Here is a 17,632-nt window from a genome sequence, read left to right as displayed (position 1 = left end):
ATATACCTTTCTTCTGGAATATTTTTTTGCTCTCAACAACATTTCTCATGTTTGAATCCATCTAGTATGACACTGTGAGATACTAAGAAATGCTAGTTTTGGTCTTCACCTCCTGCTTCTGTCCAGTGCTCCCAAATCCTGGGTGAGTTCCCAAGTCCCAAGTGATAAATGGGAGAAGAGAGTCAATATATCATTGGGCATAGCCAGCCTTCTTCAGTAACACCGCAGTGTGCATTAAAGAGGTAAGGTTTGGAAAACCCTTAGGAATGAGGGCTGGTTGCCAGGGGAACAAAACATGATGACAGCATTGGAATGCTGACCCTCCAAGGTGAGACGAGATAGAAGTTGACTTGATCACATGGCTAGTGATTTTTTTTCGATCATGCCAGTATGAGGGAACTTTTATTAAAAATCTTAAGTAACTCTGTTAGATGGATTTGGGGTTGACAAACTTCATAGTGCTGGAAGGGTGGATATCCAGGGGTGGGAAGAGAGTGTTGTGTTCTCTCCCCATTATTCCTTGAGGTGTCTGCCTCCCATGTGGTTATTGTTTGTGTGAATTGATTACATCATAAGACACCCTGCTGGTGTCTGGAGAGTTGGTTGGTATGGGGAAAACTCACCCACCGAAAATCCTATTTGGGAGACCAGTGCATGTGAGGGCTGACACAAATTAGGAACATTCCCTTAAAAAGCGTTCACTCTTTGATGCTACCATGGGCCCTACTGCTTCAAATTTCATGGTTCCATATTGGTCATCTCCTTCAGGGGCTTTTCTAAATTACAATTATTTCTAAATTACAATTATTTCAGAGTAGTTAGTCTGTTTTAGTCTGGCTCACAGACACTGAGCTCAGGTTCCTTCGTCATGGGTATCAGGCTGACCGTCTGTTGTCATGGTTGCTCTGCCAGGATCCTACATCCCATTACAAGCTGCTCAGTTTGGATCTCCAGTGCCCCCTTCTTCCAGACTCATGTAATAGAAGCCTGCCCTTCAGAATGGCACTAATAGGTGTGAGTGGTGCCTTTACTAGGCAGAGCCTGGTGGAAGGAATTAGATCACTGCAGGTGTATCCTTGAAGGACACAGGCACATCCTCTCCCTCCTTGCTTCCAGGTCACCATGAAGCAAACAGCTTTGTCCCCCTTGATCCCCTGCTTTGATGCTGTGCCCCACCACAGGTCTTAAGTAGTGAGGTCAAACCATCTGGGCTGAAGTATCTAAAATCATGAGCCCAAATCAATTGATTTCCCAGGTATCTGTTTTGTTTTTGAGAGAGTTTTACTATGCAAAATTGCTGGCCCCAAACTCACAATCCTCCTGCTTCAGAGTTTTGAGTGTCCTGCTTCTCAGGGATGATTTGTCCCAGGACAGGAAAGCTAACACCAGGCTCATACCAACTCCCCCTCTGCATTCTCTGTTTCTTCCCGGAGTCACACTCTGCTAAGGATCCCCTTCATTGCCTATTCTCTGCAGCAAGAAGAAACTTTCTCCAGTTGTAATTACCTTGTTCAAGACATAGCTGGGAATTCGGGTACCCTCTATCACTTCCATGGAAACACAATTTGTTCTGTGAGACTGAAGTGGAAGGGAGAGGGAAGAAGAGGAGGAAGCCATTAGAGATCTCCAGTAGGGATAAGGGACAGCATTTCCAAATTACACATTTAGGAATGTCCAATCCTTCAGTCACCCTAAGTTTAATCAGTCCCACATGACAAAGTTCATCCATCATGTTCTGGGAGAAAGAAGACTCCCCCAAGGGAGACTTTATGCTTTCCATACAGAAAGGAGACACCCAAGGTCAAGAATAAAAACGTAGAAGACACACTATGAACTGTATTTCTCTTCCAGTGCTCAGAGGGCAGGGAAGGTATATGTCCAAAGAGAAGAAAACAGAAGCAAAACATGGCTTCCAGGCTGTCACAAGTATAATAAGAAAGAGGGGACTTTCCTGGATAGAAAGGCTGAAATCTGGCACATACCAGAGGGAAGCTTTATGATGGGCAGGCTTAAAGATGGACAAGATGGGGTTGGAGAACTGGCTCACACATTGTTGATTTCTATGAGCATGTGGTACTAAATTAAGATGGATCCTGCAACCCAGAGCTGAGCTGTCACTCAAGATGGGTGGTAGTCACCAGCGGGACCGTTATGTATATCATTATAAGGGCTCCACTGTAGAGAGACAGCAGTGATCCGCAAGTGGGACTCAGTGCTTCCTGTCCTATTCTTCCTGTCCTGATGCTGGTGGGGCTCTCATGGTCTTGTTGGTCTAAATACCCAGCCTAGCAGACCTCTGGAGGGTGTCGACTATAGCCATGAGATATAAGTTTTGTGATGATACATAACAGCGTTAGTTTTTTAAACTAGTACATCTCTGATTTCACTGGGCAATACATGATACATGGTAGATGCTTAATACATGGTTGTTGAGGATGGGAAGAAAGGACGATGATCTCAAAGGGTGATGCCAAACCCAATTACCATTTTCAAAACTTCTGGCAATGAATTTCAAATCCGGGTATGCCTTCATGTTTTCTTCACTGAACAGTACCCTCAGAACCTCTAGGTCAAATTTATTCTCCAGTATTTCCAGGGCTCTGTAGGCCACTCTTTTTACAGGGACCCGGTTCATACAGGAATCTCTAAAATTCTTAAAAGATATTAAATGGAGATAATTGAAGTGCAGGCTTCCAAGTCACAGAAGAGCCCTAGGAAACAATTACAGTTAGTATACCTCCATCCCTACCTACATAGCCTCTAATAAAAAGCTTTATATGTGTATGGCTACCTCATGAAACAATAAATATTTTCTCTTAGAAAATACTCACTAGTGACTTTGTGTTCCCACCGTCATTTTATGACATGTAATAAGGACCGCTTTTTGTAAGGGTTAACAATGGCGAGATGACTCAGTGGGTCATAGGCACTTGCCACCAATCCTGATGGTCTGTGTTCAGTCACTGGGATTCAGATGGTGAAAGGGGAGAACCAACTGGTCATAAGCTGTGCTCTGATTTGCACCTATGCACAGCAGTAGGCTCATACATATATGCCCATACACTAGAAACACACACACACACACACACACACACACACACACACACACACACACACAACACTCACAAGTAAATAAATAATAAATGCAATATTTTTTAGGTATGGAGGGACTGGAGAGATGGTTCATGGTTGAGCGTATTTGCTGCTCTTGCAGAGAATCCTAGTTTTGTTCCTAGCACCCACAGAACAACTCACAAACACCGGTAACATCATTTCCAAGGGATTTGGTGCTCTTTTCTGGCCAATATGGGCATCAGGCAAACAAGTGGTTTGCACACATACATGTAGGCAAAATACTTGTACACAGAAATAAAAATAGATGCATTCTTTTTTGTTTGTTTGTTTGTTTTTGTTTTTTGAGACAGGGTTTCTTTGTGTAGTTTTGGTGCCTGTCCTGGATCTTGCTCTGTAGGCCAGGCTGGCCTCGAACTCACAGAAATTCACTTGGCTCTGCCTCCCGTGTGTTAGGATTAAAGGTGTGCGCCACCACTGTCCAGCAAATAGATGAATTCAAAAAAGAAAAAAAAAAGGTGAACTCTCTTGGTAGATGGTCAATCTGTTCTGTTAACTGGAAAACTCCTCTCTTCCCAGTAGTACTGATTGGCCTGTAGGAAATCAGATGTCTGTTCCCTGTGACTGTAACTCTACTGGACAGCAGCATATTAATAAGGCAAAAAACAAAACAAAACAAACAAACAAAAACCTAGAGAGGCCGGAGAGATGGTTAAGTGGTTGAGTTCACTTGCTGAGGTCCCGGGTTTGATTCCCAGCAACCTCATGGTGGTTCATGACCATCTGTAACTCCAGTCCCAGAGGATCTGGTGACCTCTCTTCTGACCTCCAAAGGCACCACGGACATAAGTGGTGCACATATATACACAAACACAAAACACTCATACACACAAAATGAAAATAAAGACATTTTACAGACTTGTTCTAAAAAGACACTCTGTAGGGATTAATGTTCTATATCTAGGGTTTTAAATTAAACATTTTTTTTTGAGACAGGGTTTCTTTGCAGCTTTGGAGTCTGTACTGAAACTCACTCTGTAGACCAGGCTGGCCTTGAACTCACAGACATCCACCTATCTCTGCCTCCCAAGTGGTGGGATTAAAGGAGTCCACCACCACTGCCCTGCTAAAAAAATAGACATTTATTAACTTAAAATGTGCTCACTGAAATATCCCTAAGTCAGTTCAGTGATAATTCAACAGGAAATTAAAGTCGCTTTTGATTTTTAGTTTGTTTATTTGTTTTAAATTTAGTTTACTTTTTTTTTTTTTTTTTTTTTTTTTTTTTTTGGTTTTTCGAGACAGGGTTTCTCTGTGTAGCTTTGCGCCTTTCCTGGAGCTCACTTGGTAGCCCAGGCTGGCCTCGAACTCACAGAGATCCGCCTGGCTCTGCCTCCCGAGTGCTGGGATTAAAGGCGTGCGCCACCACCGCCCGGCTTTAGTTTACTTTTTAATTGCATGAATTACATGGTGTAAAATGCATAAGACACTGAACGTCTATGGAGAACCCCTGTTCTGATCTGGCTTATCTTCAACAATACTCACCCTGATTCCAGAAGGGACCATAGAACACCTTTCCCTCAGATAGAAGCAGGACCATATCCTGAGGCCTCTGCTTCTCCTCTCCCTTAATACCTGGAGAGAACACTTCCAGAAATAATGACATGGTAAGTATCACTCACAGGAAACCCAGATAGTAAACCTGAGTTCAGAATTCTGATTCATAATTGATGCGTTTATTATTGTGACTATATCTATACCCACTACTATGAAAACTTTGTCAATAATCCTTTGTCAAATATTAAGTCCAGGGGCTAGAGAGATGCCTAAGATGGTAAGAATGCATGTAGCTCTTATGGAGGATCCAAGTTGAATCTCAGCACTCACATCAGATGGCTCACAACTGCCTGTAACTCCAGTTCCAAGGAATCTGGAACTCTTTTCTGAACACTGTCGGTACCAGCACCTATGTGAACACACACACACACACACACACACACACACACACACACACACACACACACACACACGAGCACATGTACCCATGTAACAAATGACATCTTTCTGTAAAAATTAAGTGCAACCTTGAAAACCTGCCAGTCATCCAGTTTAGTTCTAAGATATCAAAGTGTAACTTCATCTGGAGCTTGTTTACCAGGTAAAGACGTAACAAACTTCACTTACATCATACATTTCCTCAGTGATGAGCTCGGTGTCACGGAGGATCTCAAAAAAAGGAAATGGCGTTTTTATTGCAAATGAAATCTTCACTCTATGTGCTTTGAAGTGCAGTAATATATCTTTAAAGAAATTCCCTGGGTCCTGCTGTTCTGTGGACATCCTGGAGGGGGAGGAAATACCATGGGAAAATGATCATCAGGACTATTGGATTACATGCTTCTGGAAAATATAGTTTTTATATATGAAAGAAAGACTGTAAAGAACTAACCTACATAGATATGTGGTTTTGAGTTAACCCCAACGTAAAATGAGTTAACTCCAATAAATTGGCAAGCTCTGTGTAAAGTGAGAGAGACCCTGCCTCATTATATATGAGAGAGATTGATGGAGGAAGACTCTGAGCATCAATCTCTGACTTCCACACACATGTGCACACACATACATGTGCATCTGCACACATAAGCCCTCACACATGTGATCATTTGCACATACATGCATTATGCTGCACATCTACACACTTACAAAAAATAAAGTTAAACATAATGTTATTATGATTCAAAATATCCACGATTATCTCTTTTCATACAGGAGAAAGGGAATATTCTCACCAACTTATATGCAAATATTTCTGGTGGCATTATTGATAGCCAAAAGATAGGGAACAGTAAAAATGGCCTTTAGTTGGAGGGTAGAAAAATAAAAATGGACAATCCATACAATGAAATATTATTTCTCAATAAATAGGAGCAAAATGCTAGTACATTCTGCAACGTGAATAAATCTCAAAGATATATTTTCTTAACAAAAGAAGCCAAACACAGAAGGCCACACAATGTATAGTTCCATTTCTATGAAGTGCCCAGAGATGTAATCTATAGAGACAGATGTATAAGTGGTTGCGTGGACTAAGGAGACCCAGAATGGACTGCACACATCCGGGAAGGGCTCTTCTGGGCATGGGTAATCCAAAGTTCCAAACCTGGACTGTGGTGCTGGTTGCATGGCTCTGTGAAGTGTCATTGGATTGTATATTCAAATGGGTAAATTTTATTGCAAATAAATTATACTCCAAACACTGTCAAAAAATGAAAATGGATATCCAAAAAGATGAGCAGCTTGATAAAGTGTCGGGCTGCATTTTTCCTCTGGAGTGGGAAAAGGTAGATACTGTGAATGACAAACACACATTGTGTCCTGGTTGGTTTGGGTTTTTAAAAGTTGTTTGTTTGTTTTGTCAACTTTTCACAAGCTAAAGTTATTTGAAAAGAAGAACCTTAATTGGAAAAAAGAATGCCTCCATCTGTATTGCCTATAAGCAAGTCTGTGGAGCATTTTCTTGATTGGTGATTGATGTGGGAGGGTCCAGTTCACCATGGGATTGTCTCCCCTGGACAGGTGGTCCTGGGGTATTTAAGAAAGCAAACTGATCCAGCCAGGAAGCAGTGCTAATCCATAGTTTCTGCTTCAGTTCCTCCCTTTAGGTTCCTGACTTCCTTTGATGATGGACTGTGATGTGGATGTGTAAGCCAAAAAAACCCTTTCCACACCAAATTGGTTTTGGTCATGGTGTTTTATCAATGCAATAGAAACCCTAAACAAGACACTGTATGATTGGATGTTTCCACGGTCTGAACAGGAATGTCAGGAGGTGACAGATAGCCCTTAGGTTAAAAGACATCTTGCTGATGTCAGGATGTCTATGACTTTAATCCCCACACAGAAGAATTGACCAGCAACTATCCTCACACACACAATAACTGGAGGATGAGACTGAACCTTACCCATGGGCCACAAAACCCACATCAGAAGGGCAAGAGAAGCAGTTCCACTTTGACTGCATTGCCCCTTCCTCAGGCTGGAACAGGCCTTAGCAAGATGGTGACCCTGAATCTAAGGTTTCTCTCTAGTAGGGAAACAGAGGCAAATGGGAACATACAGCTCCCGAGAACTCCATCTGTTTTGCTCAGTGAGGAACACTGAATGACTCAGCAGTGGACCACTGAAAAACAAAGAATGGGGCAGGGATGTGACGCTGGGGATGGAGCTGTGGCTCCTCTATCAGTGGCACCCATGGGAGAGCCCAGTCAGCTGCTCTCATCTGCAGAGCTAGGCTTCTGCCTCCGTCTGTCCAGGCACCACGCTGACCAGCCTTTCCTAGCCAGCATTCCAGTGTGGCCCCAGAGCCAGCCTACTCCCCAGGACAATATATTGGCTCTGCCTCACTGGCAGAGCACAGCCTTGGCTCCACCCATCTTAGCAGCCCAATACCAAGCGGCCACATCTGGCTCAGAGCCTAGCCTATGGCCTCACCTAGGCCAACAGCCACCCTGGCAGCCTGCCTAACTTCAGAGCATAGCTTCTAGCCCTGACAGACCAAGGGTCCCAAACAGTGTCTCTGTCCAGGCTCAGAAGAAGCCAGCCTGTGTCACAGACACAACATGTAACCAAACTGACACTTTCCTAACTGCGGAGAATGGCTTTGGTACTCATGGCTAAGGAAAGTAAACTGTCCACTTGTCTGTCCTCTGACACTTGTCTGTCCTCAGAACCTAGTTTATAAAATCCATGGACAGGAGACCAACCCAGAAACCCTTCCACAAACGTCAGGCATTTCACGTCACCCCACTTGGATGAAGCAAAACAAGAAAGCGTCAACATTTGCACATGGGTAAATGGGCTACATCACATTAATAGAGGGCAAAAAGTAAACTGTATCCCATCAACAGATGCCGAAAAGGCACTGGGCGAAACTCAGCATGCTCTCATGATAAAAGATAAACCTCTCAAAAATTCAGCCTAGAAGAACTGTACCCCAGTATAATAAAGATCATATATGAGGAAGCCATAATACTATTCTCAGGAGCAAAAAGCTGAGAGATTTTTCCCTTTGAGGTCAGGGACAAGGAAAGGGACAAGAAAAGGGTGTCACTCCCAAACTCTCTCTTTATACTACACTGGAAGGAAGGAGAGAAGAAGAAAGGGAAGGAGGGAGGGAGAATAAGTAAAACTGTTTGAAAATCACGTTATTATTTATAGAAAATCCTAAATTTTATACACACACATTAGTACTAATTAATAGATTCAGTAAAATCACAGGATACAAAAATCAACATATGCCAGGCAGTGGTGGTGCACGCCTTTAATCCCAGCACTCGGGAGGCAGATCCAGGCAGATCTCTGAGTTTGAGACCAGTCTGATCTACAGAGCAAGATCTAGGACGGCCAGGGCTATACAGAGAAACCCTGTCTTGAAAAGAATAACAACAACAACAACAACAAAAACAATGTACAAGATGATATATTTTGAAATGAAATTAAAAAATTCCTTTTCTTTTAAAAGAGACAGAGAGAGACTAACTCACTATGTAGCCCACATTAGCCTGTTATCTACTCTGTAGACTAGGATGGTCTCAGACTGATAGGAACCCCCTGTCAGCCTCTCAAGTGCTGGGATTGCAGGCAGGAACCACCACTTTCAAATTTAAACAGTTTACATCATGTTCTGTTGTTCCTAGAGTGTTGTAAGGTCTTCATTTGTGCCGATGACTGCAAGATGAGTTGCTAAATGGTCTTATTAATTTAAAAAAAAAAAACCCTGGAGCCAGATATTGGGGTGAACGCTGAAAGATCAGAGGAATATAACAAGCCACAGCCAACCTCACCTCGCCATTCCTCAGCTGATCCTGTTTTTTCAGACTGAATGCCTCTGAGTCTGCACCTGAATGAATCTCAGCTGAACTGCTTAAAAGCCTTCTAGGAAATTCTCAGCCCAAGAGCCTCTGAGTCCTCACTCTAAAGGGTCTTAGTTGAACTGCTTAAAAGGTCTAGTTCTTGGTCCTCACACCTATATGTTTCTGCTTCCTGCCATTACTTCCTGGAATTAAAAGTGTGTGTCTTTCCCAAGCAAGACATGAGATCTCAAATCCTGGGATTAAAGGCAAATGTTCTGCCCAAGCAAAGACAAGAGATCTCAAGTGCTGGGATTAAAGGTGTGTGCCACTATGCCTGGCTCTGTTCCTAGTGTGGCCTTGAACTCACAGAGATTGGGATGGATCTCTGCCTCTGGAATGCTAGGATTAAAGGCGTGTGCCACCACTGTCAGGCCTTTTATATCTAATCTAGTGGCTGTTCTGTTCTCTGACCCCAGGTAAGTTTTATTAGGGTACACAATATATTGGGGTACATAATATATTAACCACAGATGACTTCTAGAGGATGGCAAAAGTGTTTTTTGTTTTGTTTTTATAAGTTTAGCTAAAAAATTTACACCTCCAAAGTAAATAAACATAATTTTACAGGCATTGGGAAAAAGCATGTCTCAGGAAGTTCAGAGGCACCGCAAAATTTCTAACGTATTGTTTTTATTTTCTGTGTATTTAGTTTATTTTCTGTGTATTTATTTTATTTTCTGTATATTTATTTTATTTTCTGTGTATTTATTTTATTTTCTGTGTATTTATTTTATTTTCTGTGTATTTATTTTATTTTCTGTATATTTATTTTATTTTCTGTGTATTTATTTTTCCTGTGTATTTATTTTATTTTCTGTGTATTTATTTTATTTTCTGTGTATTTATTTTATTTTCTGTGTATTTATTTTACTTTCTGTGTGTAGGTATTTTGTCTGTGTATAGGTATATCTGTGCATCACATGTCTTCCTAATGCTCTAACAGGTTGGAAGAGGGTGTCAAATTGGGAACTGGAGTTACAGACAATTGTGAACCACTAGATTGGTGCTGGGAATTGAACCCAGGTCCTCTGGAAGAGCAGCCAGTGCTCTTAACTGCTGAACCATCTGTCCAGCTCTTAGGTTCCTTGAACTTGATAGAAGGTTTTAAGAGAAGAATAGGAAAACTAAACAACACACTATTGGTGAAGGGGCAATCCAGAAGACAGAGCAATAGAAAACATCCAACTAACACAGAATAAACAATTTAAATGAGAATAATTCAGGAAAAACCATAAGAGACAGTCTGGACATGGAACCTCCCTCGTACCTTCAATCCTAGAGAGTTAAACACTGATACACTTTCATGAAATGTCAGAATGAAACCCATTACTCTCTGGGCTGGAGAGAGGCTCAGCGGTTAAGAGTACTTACTGCTCTTTCAGAGGATATGAGTTCAATTCCAGTGCCCACACGGTGGCTCGCAGCCATCTGTAACTCGTTTCAAGGGACCTGACACCCTGTTGTGCCCTCCGTGAACACCAAGCGCACATGTGGCGCACTTATGTACGTGCAGATGAAACATTCACATACATAAAATATAAATAAGACATCTTTTTTCAAAAGAAAAGAAACCTAATACTCTGTAAGACAATGGAATGAAGGAAAAAGGGAGGAAAGGAGAAAGAAAGATATAGAAATAGAAGGAATAAAATGTGTGTGTGTGTGTGTGTGTGTGTGTGTGTGTGTGTGTGTGTGTGTGTGTCTGGAGAGATGGCTCAGGCATTAAAGGCTAGGCTCACAACCAAAAATACAGGAATGTAATACACGCAGAAATAATGACTGGGGAGTTTTCCAAATGGATACATGACATCAACTTATAAACTCAGGCAAGTCTAAATGGGGATTCATAAAAGTAAAACAACAATAAAATAAAGACAGATTGTAATAAAGATGTAGGAGAAAAATCTTAGGGAGGAAAAAGAACCGCACAGGTTGTTTCGAGAACTCAAGCTATAAACTACGGCTTCAATCAGTTGACGGCCATGAGGACTGTAGTGAGGGCGGGATCCAGACACCTCTGCTTCCTCTCATTACTGAGGAAACATGACACAGGTGGCATGAGCATTAGAAGAACGTGTTTAAATCATTGTAGAAGGGAACGTAGCCAGGCCGGCAGTGGTGGCGCACGCCTTTAATCCTGGCATCGGGAAGCAGAGGAGGGCAGATCTCTGAGTTCGTAGGCCAGCCTGGTCTACAGAGCAAGTTCCAGGACAGCCAGGGCTACACAGAGAAACCCTTTTTCAAAAAATCACAGAAAACAAAACAAAAAGCACAAGAGAGAGGAGGCGGGAGATTGTGAGACTTAAAAGTCAGAAGACTTGAGCCAGGGGCTGGAGAGAAAGCTCAGTGGTTAGTCACTTTTTGCTCTTGCATAGGACCTGGGTTCAATTTCTCACACCCACGTGGTGGTTTATAACCACCCATAATTTCAGTTCAAGGGGATCTGATGCCCTCTTCTGACATCTATGTGGTATAGGGTAACAAGCACATATGTGTGTATCACACAGAAATACAGGCAAAACACTCTGAATACACATAAAGAATAAAATGAAAAATCTAATTTTAGAAAAACCACTTTATACTTAAAAAATAAAAGAAAAAACGACAAGCCATTTTTATATTATCAGGGCTGGAAACTTGAGTCTAACTATATATAGGTGTTTGGGACAGAAATAGGAACCGAAAGTCACACAGGGTGGCAGTGTACAGGAATCCAGCCCTGCCACTGTCAGAGACTACATGCGATTTTCACCGTCAACATGAGGAGGGGCCGGCCCAAGCTGGAACTGCTTCTTGGTAAGTTCTGTGGTTTCCCCAGGTTATGTCAACCATGAATGCATTTCAAAGTGTTCTGTGCTGTGTGGCTTGGAAGCTTGACAGCAAAGGAAGTCCCACAAACACAGGACGTCTCAGTCAGTGTTCTATTGCTCTGAAGAGACACCATGGTCATAGCAGCTCTTTCAAAAGGAAAGCATTTAATTGTGGCTTGATTACAGTTTCAGAGGTTTAATCCATTGTCATCGGGTAACAGAGTGCCTGAGAAGGAGCAGAGAGCTCTACATGTGGATCGCAGGCGGCAGGAAGAGACAGACTTTGGGCTCGGAATGGCTTTTGGAAACCTCAAAGCCCACACCCAGTGACACTCTAACTCCAACATGACCACACCTCCTAGTCCTTTCAAATTGTGCCACTCCCTGATTAGCAAGTATTCACATCTATGAGCCCATGGGGATCATCCTCATAAAGTATCCACAGTGCATTCACTGGGTAGGACACACTGTGATGGCACCTTCTGCTTTATGACAGAGGGGTCACCATAGTCAATGGCAGAGGAGAAGAATCCAGAAACACAAAGGCCTGTAGAGGCCCTTGGGGATCAACCAATGATGTCCTCAGAAACCAATAGGAATCAAAACAAAACCTCAGATAGAAAACAAAAACACATCCCCAGATTACATCTGTGGAAAGCTAAGTGTGGTGTGAGCTGCCCAGGTCCGACCATAAGTGAGATGGACTGCAAACCACAGGAAGCACACAGTAAATAAAGGACAGTAGACTGGAAGCCTCAGGAAGACCCCATCTGGAAAAATGACCGACGTTAGGAAACTGTCCTCAAAGCACTTTGTGGAGATCAAGAGCTGAAGTCAACGGGGATGAAGATGGGCAGGAAGTTAACACACAGAGCCTTCAGAAGAACTCACAAAGTGTGTTGATAACCTAAGACCCCTCATCCCAATCTAGTTCTTCAAAAGCTAGAAATTTAGGGGATGGAGAGGTGGCTCAGTGGTTAAGAGCACTGACTGCTTTTCCAGGGGATCCAGGTTCAGTTTCCAGCACCCACATGGTGACTCATAAGTGTCTGGAACCCCTGGGAATCTGACACCCTCTTATAGCTTTCTGGGGCACCAGTCATGGTATGTTGCATGGACACACATGCAGGCAAAGCACCCATACACATAAAATAATAAAATAATTTTTAAAATTAAATTAGAAGTCAGGACTAGGGAGGTGGTTCAATGGCTTGAACCATATGTGTAAAGACATGAGTTGAAATCCCCAGAACTCACATAAAAGCCAGATATTTCAGGGCTGTCTGCAGTTCCAGCACATCTGCAACTCAATAGGAGAGGGAGACAGGAGAATCCATGTAAGATTCACCATCCAGCCAGCCTAGTGGGAACAGGCAAATGAGAGAACCTTCCTCAAACGAGGTGGGAGGTGAGAACCAACACCCCACACTGACTTCTGATCTCCGCACATGTGCCATGACACACACACACACACACACACACACACACACACACACACACACACACTGCATCCACACACACATACACGCTGTATTCACACTCACATAACACTGCATTCACACACATGCACACTGCATTTGCACACACATACACACTGCATTCACACACACATGCACACTGCACTGACAAACACACACAAAAAAAACCACAAAATTATTTAATTTTAGAAGTGACAAGAAACAAACATACTAAAAATCAAGTCCATGTCATGGAGGAAGAGTTGGAGACAGCCCTTAAGGATGGAAAGTTACAAATCAGAAAGAGGGAAGCATGGGGTGGTGAGAACCGGGGAGGCTGAGGTGGCTCCAGTAGAGAGTACTTTTGCCTAAAAGTGGAGACAGATACAAGAAAAGAAACCTTCTCTGAAGGAAGATAGACTAAGCTCTGTTTCTAGAAGACTGTAGAACTGTGGCCAAAACAAACCAAACAAGAACTCATGCCAGGCCTGGAGGGGCAGGCCTATAAGCTGACCTATTCAGAAAGCTGTGGCAGGAGAATTACAGTCTCAAGGTCAACTGATTGAGATGCTATCTCAAAATTAAAAAGTGAAAAGAGGTCTTGAGTATAGCTCAGTGGTAGAGAAGTTGCCTGGTAAGCAGAAAGGTTCAAAAATTCTAGGTTCAAACCCAGGCTCTGCAAGCAGAAATGTAAAACCCAAGAGGTGTTTGATTTTGTCAGTGGCTTCTGGTATCACTTTATTTGAGGATGCTTTTTTCTTACAAGGTCAAGACTGAAACTCAAATTTTAACTTTGTAGAAGAGAGAACTCAGCAAATACACAAAATATCAACACCGGATGGATCATCTCCACAGTCTCCCCGGATATTTAGCAAACATGTGGAGGAAGGACCAACATCTGATTAAGGGTGGTGAAAAATAAAGCAGTGGAAGGAGAGGGAATTGACCAGGGTGCACAGGAGAAGCAGCCCGTTCCCACTTACTAGGGAGAATGCAAACACACATCTCTGCTGCGCCACACTCTGGCTGAGGGAGCGAGGACTCCTCATCTCCTTTGCTGTTGACAGGGAAGCACACTGACCCTGCCTCCTCCGCACAGGCCATGAGCAGCATCTAAAGACAAGCGGTCACTGCTGCCCTTTGACTCAGGAACTCTACTCTTATTTGTTTTAGACCCAAGACAAGTGAAAGCAAGCAACATGCACTATATGGCCATTGTTCTCACAGCTTGCTGGCGACAGTGAACTGTGGTAGTGACCTAAATGTCCATCAAAAGAAGACTGGTTTAAACTCAGGGTAAGGACTGGCAAGATGGCTCAGTTAATAAAGGAGCCAGCAACCAAGGTGGATGACTCCGGTTAGATCCCCAGAAACCACAAGGTAGAAGGAAAGAACCAACTCCTCTACGTTGTCTCCTGACTCCATGACACATTCATGGCTGCACACACATGCACACCTAAGTAAACACAATAAAAATTATGAATCTCTCGGTTCATATACCAGTCATCTGAATAGCAGCAGATAACCAGTAAAAAGAACCAAGTGAATGTACATGCATTATGGTGAGGACTTCACAAAGGTTCCTACTTTTTAAATAATCTAAGGCTCAAAACACAGAACATTATAAAATGAAAATACACATTACACATTATGAAAACAAGCTTTACACAGAAAAGCATAGGAAAAGCTGAAGAGGCTGGAGAGATAGGTCAGCGGTTTAGAGCACTGGCTGCTCCTCCCAAGGACCGGTGTTCAGTTCCCAGCACCCATGTTTGGCAGCTCATAGCCATCTGTAACTTCAACTACAGGGGATCTGACACCTTCTAGCCTCCAAAGGCACCTGACCTAATGGCTCTCTCTCTGTGTATTTCTCTGTATTTCTCTGTGTCTCTGTCTCTCTCTCTCTCTCACACACACACACAGATTGAGAGAGAGGAGGGACTGTCTCTGTCTCTGTCTCTCTCTCTCTCACACACACACACAGATTGAGAGAGGTGGGGGGGGGAGTGTAAATATATTTCAGAATATAAGGAAGATCCAGGTTCACACCTTTAGTGCCAGTACTTGGGAGGCAGAAACAGATTTGTATTGTGAGTCTCAGGCCAACCTGTTCTACATAAACAAGTTTAGGACAGCCTAGACTACATAATAAAAAGATCAAGAGACTCTGTCTTAAATTTAAAAAGAAAAGAAAAAAAGGAAACTTGAACTCAAGACTAGGAGCTATGGGAGTGTGTGGGGGGGCACAGTGGTTTTATTCATTCTGTATTTCCACAAGATTTGACAGCTTATTAACCACATTCTATTATGAAATGGGCCTGATGGTGCAGGCCTGAAACCCCAGTCTCTCAAAAGACCCAGACAACAGGATCCTGTACAGGTTCAAGGCCAGCCTGAGTAACTTAGCAAAACCTTGGTTCTACAATCTTTAAAACAGAGATAGAGAGTCACGCATATTGAAGGCCCCGGTTCCCACTGCAGTATCGGAACAACTGCACGGCTTCCTTGGCCGTGGCAGACACACTAACACTGTTTCTGAGCAGCACATATGAGCCACCACTGCTGGAGCACAGAGCTCTACCGTCCCCTGTCAGAGGTGTCATTGGCCCAGGACAGACACGATAGGGAAATAAACCTGCATCTGGCCCTGGCCTTTGCTATCGAGGGCCTTTTATGTCTTCCTCGGATCAAAATCTGACAGTGAGAGCTCAGACCAGGAGTGGCCCTGGGGACAGCTTCCTAGGTGACAAGTCCTTCCAGACAGGTAGGAGACCAGGATGGGGGCGGGGCAGCTGTTTACCCTGAGCCTCGGCTATTTCACCTTCTTCCTGAGGTGACTTAGGAAAAGAGAGAGAGGCAGAGGGACTGACAGCACTCAGAGTTCAGGAGGAACTCAGAAGCATGCCACAGAGGTCCCCAGGAGTCCCTGACAGGTGTGACCAGAGTCTCCTTTTGACAGCGGAGCAGTGGTCACAAAGAAAGCTATGACTGTGCATCGGGACAAGCCGGCCTTATATCTTACCCAGTGTTGAAAACTCCAGGTGTTCTCTGTCTACCTGTCTCTGTCTCTGTCTGTCTTTCTCTGTCTCTGTCTGTCTCTCCCTCTGTTCCTCTGTGTCTCTCTGTCTCTTCCACCCACCCCTCTGGCCTCTCCTCTTCTCCAGGGCAAAAGTTCTTCATGTCCCAGGTTTGGACTGAAGCTGCAGCCACTTAATCAACACATGAAATCACCCACGTTGTCAGAGCGCCAAGGTAGAGAGGGAGAAAGACCCACCTGCTGCTGAAGCTGTTCCTCTTGCCTGGGACCTAGGAGAGTGAGCTCTGGTCCCTCCGTCTCCACATAGGACTCCAGACTGTCAGTTGTGGCCCACAGCTGAGAGCAGGAAGTCAGCCTGACTACTAACTCACCAGGGAGGACTCCGCCCTGATGGGGAAAAGAAAAACGAAAGTATTTTTCTAATCTCAAATGTGCTGTTGCGAAATACTGTCCCTTCCTTCTTTCCTGAAATGTGGTGGCAGGGAGGAGGAGAAAGGGGGGGGGGGAACCTAGTGGATTACCAAGGGGCCCACCAGTGACAAGCAGGGCCAGTTCCTAGGAGTGACCTTCTTTATGCACAGATGGGAAAAAAAAAACTCAAAAGCAACAACAACAAAACCCCTCCACTGAAACCCAAACTGTCCTCAGTCACCCCTGTCTAGGGGAGCAGAGTTTACCCGGGGTTGACTGTGATCCCACTCTTTGTCTGGTCCTTGGCTGAAGTGGCGTGGGTGGGAGAGATGGGGAAGGAAGGCCAAACACTTCCAAGTTATCTCTCCGACTAGCAGGAGAAGCCAGAGCCGGATCCTGACCAAGAGAAGACTTCCTTCAGACCCCGAGGGAAGAGGGGATGGAGGGGGAGATCCTCCAACTTGATAGACACTTTGGTCAGAGCATTGTCTCTGAGGACTTGTCATCCCAGCCTAGAAGTCAAGGGTGGGAGGAAGCTGCCACAGTGGCCACCAGGGCATAAGGACAAAGAACTTGTCCACCCTTCTGAGATGTGGACGTGGAGAGAGATGGACAGACAGACACCTCCAGGGAGTCCTAGGAAGCCCCTCAGTGATCATCAGGATACTTCAGGTTCCTCTCTGTTCCTCCTTCTGGAAAGACTTTCTCTGAGGAACTAGGTGGACTGGGGTGAGCCTGCACCCTGTCAGGTCTCTCACAGTCTTCTCATCTGCACAGACCATGGCTCTGCTCTCATCCCCTAGCTCAAATGCACAAGGACAGGCTGGTGTGGGGCTGGAGTGGGTATGACTGACAGCACCAGCCTGAGGCCAGGCCTGGGTTAGATTTCAGGGCTCCTTCCATTGTCTCAGATTTTAGCCATGTCTCCAACTC

General features: G+C 44.0%; 1 protein-coding gene across 8 annotated transcripts in view; it reads right to left on the bottom strand.

Moving 5' to 3' along the window:
- LOC102916734 (nuclear autoantigen Sp-100-like) overlaps positions 1 to 16,662 on the bottom strand; it is a 75,597-nt gene extending 58,935 nt beyond the window's left edge. For 5 of the 8 annotated variants that reach the window (XM_076549475.1, XM_042259738.2, XM_076549477.1 and 2 more), the window contains exons 1-5: positions 16,526 to 16,653; positions 13,052 to 13,154; positions 5,257 to 5,413; positions 2,485 to 2,653; positions 1,507 to 1,578 (exon numbers count right to left, since the gene is read on the bottom strand). In XM_076549475.1, coding sequence (XP_076405590.1) covers positions 1,507 to 1,578; positions 2,485 to 2,653; positions 5,257 to 5,413; positions 13,052 to 13,053 — 400 coding nt within the window. In that variant the 5' untranslated portion in view covers positions 13,054 to 13,154; positions 16,526 to 16,653. Of the gene's footprint in view, positions 1 to 1,506; positions 1,579 to 2,484; positions 2,654 to 5,256; positions 5,414 to 13,051; positions 13,155 to 16,525 lie in introns of all 8 variants that reach the window. The other 3 variants (XM_042259739.2, XM_076549478.1, XM_076549480.1) reach the window with 2 other exon arrangements.
- Between the last annotated feature and the right edge of the window lie 970 nt (positions 16,663 to 17,632).

The sequence above is a fragment of the Peromyscus maniculatus genome, chromosome 13, assembly GCF_049852395.1.
Source record: "Peromyscus maniculatus bairdii isolate BWxNUB_F1_BW_parent chromosome 13, HU_Pman_BW_mat_3.1, whole genome shotgun sequence".
Lineage (NCBI taxonomy): Eukaryota > Metazoa > Chordata > Mammalia > Rodentia > Cricetidae > Peromyscus > Peromyscus maniculatus.
The sequence above is the reverse complement of the archived record's forward strand: the minus strand, read 5'-3'. Positions and strand labels throughout refer to the sequence as shown.